A 4,873-nucleotide genomic window follows, 5' to 3' on the forward strand; every position below is an offset into this window, starting at 1 on the left:
ACGGATTACGGCTGCCGTATCAGTAGACAGTGCGTAACTGATTTATAGTATTCTGCAGAAAATGCAGACTATGCTACCTATTGGCTCAAAACAACAATATTACACCATCAACATCTTACACTTTAAAAAAAATATCACCTGTTTTTACTTGAATTGTAAACACAATAGGATATATAAACAATATTGACATAATTAATAATAAATATATAATTTTACCATATAGGTATGATACTGGGCTAAAGAAGTTGCCATGAAAGAAAATGCTATATCCTTGTTCAAGTGCTGAACATATTAATTAAGTATACAATTTCTTTAATACAGGTGAAACTCGTCGCTCTCTAGGATTCCAATATAGGATAAGCCATAGTTTGATCACCTACATAATACCAGAAGTTTGCAGTGCAATATATTCCGTCTTAAAGGATATGTATCTGAAAGTTCCATCAACATCAGAGGAATGGAAGCAAGTGGCAAGCGACTTTTATAACAGCTGGAATTTTCCAATGTGTATTGGAGCTATGGATGGAAAACACTTTTTTATGAGGAAACCAGAAAATACAGGATCAGAGTAATATGATTACAAGAGTCGCCATAGTATGATCATGTTAGCTCTTGTTGATGCACATTATAAATTCATGTATGTTGATGTAGGAGCTCAGGGACGCTCAAGTGATGCAGGTGTTTGGGACCGATGTAAATTAAGAGAATACCTAGAAAAAGAAAAGCTACAAGTTCCACCACCTGATACTTTGCCATTTTCAGATCAGAAAGTTCCATACGTAATTGTTGGAGATGATGCATTCCCCCTCAAAAATTATCTGATGAAACCTTATCCTGGCCAGAACTTAAGTGTCGAACAAAGGATATACAATTACAGACTATCAAGAGCTCGTCGTATTTCTGAAAATGCCTTTGGTATCCTTGTTGCCAAATTTAGAGTGTTTGAAAAACCTATTCACTCAAGTCCGGCAAACACTAGGAAAATCATATTTGCAACAGTTGTTCTCCATAATTTCTTGAGAAATAATTCAAGGCAGCTGGAAAATGAAAATATTGGTAATGGTTTAGAAAACCATGGACTTCAAAGCCTGGATAATGTTGGAAGAAGACCTGCTAAGAATGCCTTGGCAACAAGAGATATTTTTAAGGACTACTTCAATGGTAGAGGTCGTGTGAGATGGCAAGAAGATGCAGCACTCTTGAATTAAACAAGTTAGCACTGATGATTTGATGATTATCATTATCAAGTAATAAAATCACATATTGTGTTTCTTTTAATGTACAGTAGAATAAGTTTCATGTTTCATCTAGTTTTTACGTAAATAGTATAGTATTTTCATATTTGTTGTACATTTCTTTTCTTATAATATATTGCAATATATATGTTATATGTTTGTTTGTTTTTCTATTCTAATCTCAAATGATAAATAAAAGTCTTTCTGATAACTATGATCATGTAAACTAAATATATATTACATAAACAAAAACAGAATTATGACAAGTTGACCAGCATACAAACACATTTTCTAATATTGATTTAAAACTGTATGTGAAGGAAAAAACACTTATTAGAAATGAAATTCCAACCTTAATTATTCATTAGTTTTTTTTTTCATTACTGAATTTTCTTTATAAAATGTATCAAGTTATGTATAATAAAACAAAATAATAATCATCTAAACAATTAAAAGGATATGAAAAGAACATCTTACATTTTAAATTTATTTCTCCATTTTTAAAATATATATCTAGAAATACTATAGATCTTAAACTAAATCTTAACTAATACTAAATGAAAATAAATATACATTACAAAAATAAAAGTAGAAAACTAGAACATGACCAGCATAAAATAAAAGAGGACTTAATATGACTATATACAAATTAAATCATTGGCATAAATCACAGTTTGAAAACATTTATTGCACTTCATGATATTTCAGTGATCTTAATTATTGCCTTGCCTTTTCTTTTCTATGGCTTGACACTCTCTGGTTTTTGCTGCAATAAGCTCCATCACCTGTACTGTAAAGTCCATTTTAACCTCTTCATAACTGCTGAAAAACTTCATGGCAGCCATCACAGACTCAGTAACCATGTCATGGCGTGTATTTTTCCTGGCCTGCTCTGCACAAACTGCCTGCAAGTTGTCAATGGTCTTCAACATTCCTTCTTCCACTGCATCACTCTTGTTCATTTTCCTCTTCTTTTTTACCACTTGTGAGTTTTTTGTATAACTGGTATTGGACTGATCAGGTATTTCTCTGATGATCTCTTCATTAATATCAGGCAGAGGGGAAGCTGTTGGATTTGACGGTATTGAAGTTGGTGATACCGATATATCATAATCCTCAAGATCCTCTATAGGTCCCTCATACAACACCTCTTGCTTCTGTTGTGGTTCCTGAAAGTTAAGCAAAACACTTTTATTTTTTGTATTTAAAACTCAGAATGATTTTACTTAATGAACCTTGAATAAAATTTTGTAATATTTAAACATAATTTCTTAGCCATACTGTTATGTTTCAATAAGTGTTGTATTTCTTAGAATATAATTGTAGTTATAAACACATTTAGCCAAGCTTACCAAGTCATCAGGGTGTATGAAACTGGATTCTGTAGGGCCCAAATCATATGCAGATTGCATGAATGAGCATGTCTTATAATGCTCCCACTTAATAGGAGTTGTTGCCGCGGAACCACTTGGAGCATTCCTGATTTTCCGTAAACATTTCTGATATTGGCCGCGGAGGTCATTGAATTTGTCCATTACTTCAACTGCAAATAATAGAGAAAATAGGGAGATTAAAACTTGCAGAGGAATATTCATGCGTAAATAATAACATAACATCATAAATAATATAAATCATGCTTTTTTTAATTTAATATTATTCCCATACATCTGTTTTACAAAGGCAAAGGGACACGTTGGAGTTTTTTAATTTGTTGTTTATACATGATTCTGGTTATCATGCTCCACATTTTAAACTAAATATCTATTTTGGATTTTGAGATTTTATTAATTGGTAATTTATCATATTCAAAGTCCTTAAAATATTACCAAACAATCTTGTGAGTGTATTGTTAGATTACAAGTTGCGACAACTGGGCTAGCCCTTCAGGCATTGCACATTTTTCAATGTAGTCACGGCTATTTGAATATAAAATTAGTCAGAATACCAGTGAGCTTATTCTCTGGAAAGCAGTTTGCATTTGTAATTTGTTTTTTGTAAAATTATATTAAGCAACTTATAAAAGTAAAGGACAAGATCTTTTTCATTAATTAATTATTAAAAAATACTAATCTAAAAACAAATAAAAATTGTTAATCTCTGATCATATTTTACCTAGCATTTTCTACAAACTCCAAGAGCAATTAACAAATACTTTGCATGAATAATAGCATAATTCCGTGCATATAATTGAAATTTCATCATACTAAAGTTAAAATAAATTAATACACCAAATAATGTTTTTCTTACCTGTTGTAATTTCAAGTTGAGGATACTCTGTTTTCAGCTCTACACATATCTTGTCAAACAGAGTTCGTTTCAGCGTTTTCTTGTGGTAATATGGATGTTTTATATTCCAAAGGACATTTTCTTGCCGTACTTTCTCTAAAAGAGAGGTAATTGCTTCCGAATTCCACATTTTAGACACAAATATGACGAGAAGACGTTCTTCCTCTTCGAAAAATATGCGCGCTTGTTTATGTTCGTCCGTCAAATGAGGATACAAGATATATTGCATTGTTTTTCTTTTATTTTTTAAAATAATAATTAATATAAGTATATATATGATTATTTACAATTATAATTAATAATTGTAATTTATTTATGTATATATTAATTATAATGCATAAATATATAATTAGACTAATGCCATGTATACTATAGACTCTCAACGAGTATGACTTTTCCACTGGAACATCGATGGATCGACGGGTTGACCATCGCTTCGGACGAGTAGGCAAAAATACAGTGGAATGAACCAATCGGAGGGCAAAATCCACTCAAAATGATTAGATTTCATGAATCGATGGCCAGTGTAACCACACCTTAAATAAGCCAAGTCTTTCAAAGTCCTCGTTCATGCTAACGAGGGATTCCGCGGTCTATCGTCCATTAGCCGATATTCTTGCTAGTAACTACCACCGATGCCGCCTCAACCATCAATTCCCAATCGTAACGATGTTGTGTCAAAGATAACTATAAGACCGTTTTCGTAGGAACTGAGGTTGTCTATCAGTGACTTACTTAAGCAGATCATCATTAATATTCTTCTGGACGTTTCTCTTCGCAAAGGTGCTGTACAAGTCACTCCCTTCAGAAACTTTTGCTTTTCATTAATTTTCTCCAAAATCAGTGTCTGATTGCAGGCGGGGGTGATTAATAATTTGTCCTTAAAAGCAGCATTGTTATTATTTTCATCATCTTCATTTCATTATTTTCATCTTAATTTCATCATCTTCATTTCATTATCTTCATCATCATCTTCATTATCATTATTTCAGCTGATATCATCATAATGACTATTATTATGATTTTTTTTTTTACTATCTAATACAAGTATTCTTATCGCGACCGACTCTAGCAAACCGCGTTTTCCTTTTACTTGTTAATGGTGTATACGTAATTGGCCTTCAGAAGTTTCCTTCCTTTTCTTCCTCCCTTTTCAGCACGATGTCCTGCGTCAGTCAGCTGCTGGGCTAGTGGTAGATGCAGTTTGGCCTAAAGCAAAACTATACTTCGCATGATGTAGGTGAGTTTCGTGCATTTTTATTCTCTCTCTCTCTCTCTCTCTCTCTCTCTCTCTCCTCTCTCCCTCTCCCTCTCCCTCTCCTTCTCCCTCTCCCTCTCCCTCTCCCCCTCCC

At 32.9% G+C, this 4,873-nt stretch overlaps 2 protein-coding genes across 2 annotated transcripts; one reads left to right on the top strand and one right to left on the bottom strand.

Annotated features, from left to right (window-relative positions):
• The first annotated feature begins 602 nt into the window (after window positions 1-602).
• Window positions 603-1,208, top strand: LOC119573856 (protein ALP1-like). The gene has a single exon (XM_037920961.1). It carries the CDS (start codon window positions 603-605, stop codon window positions 1,206-1,208), a length of 606 nt encoding a protein of 201 aa, XP_037776889.1.
• Window positions 1,209-1,814: 606 nt separating this feature from the next.
• Window positions 1,815-3,690, bottom strand: LOC119573743. The gene is made up of 3 exons (XM_037920846.1): window positions 3,483-3,690; window positions 2,588-2,778; window positions 1,815-2,404 (listed from the first exon to the last, which is right to left on the bottom strand). The coding sequence occupies exons 1-3, from the start codon at window positions 3,649-3,651 to the stop codon at window positions 1,949-1,951; spliced, it is 816 nt and encodes a 271-aa protein (XP_037776774.1). The 5' UTR covers window positions 3,652-3,690; the 3' UTR covers window positions 1,815-1,948.
• Window positions 3,691-4,873: the final 1,183 nt, after the last annotated feature.

The sequence above is a fragment of the Penaeus monodon genome, chromosome 6, assembly GCF_015228065.2.
Source record: "Penaeus monodon isolate SGIC_2016 chromosome 6, NSTDA_Pmon_1, whole genome shotgun sequence".
NCBI classification, from domain to species: Eukaryota; Metazoa; Arthropoda; class Malacostraca; order Decapoda; family Penaeidae; genus Penaeus; species Penaeus monodon.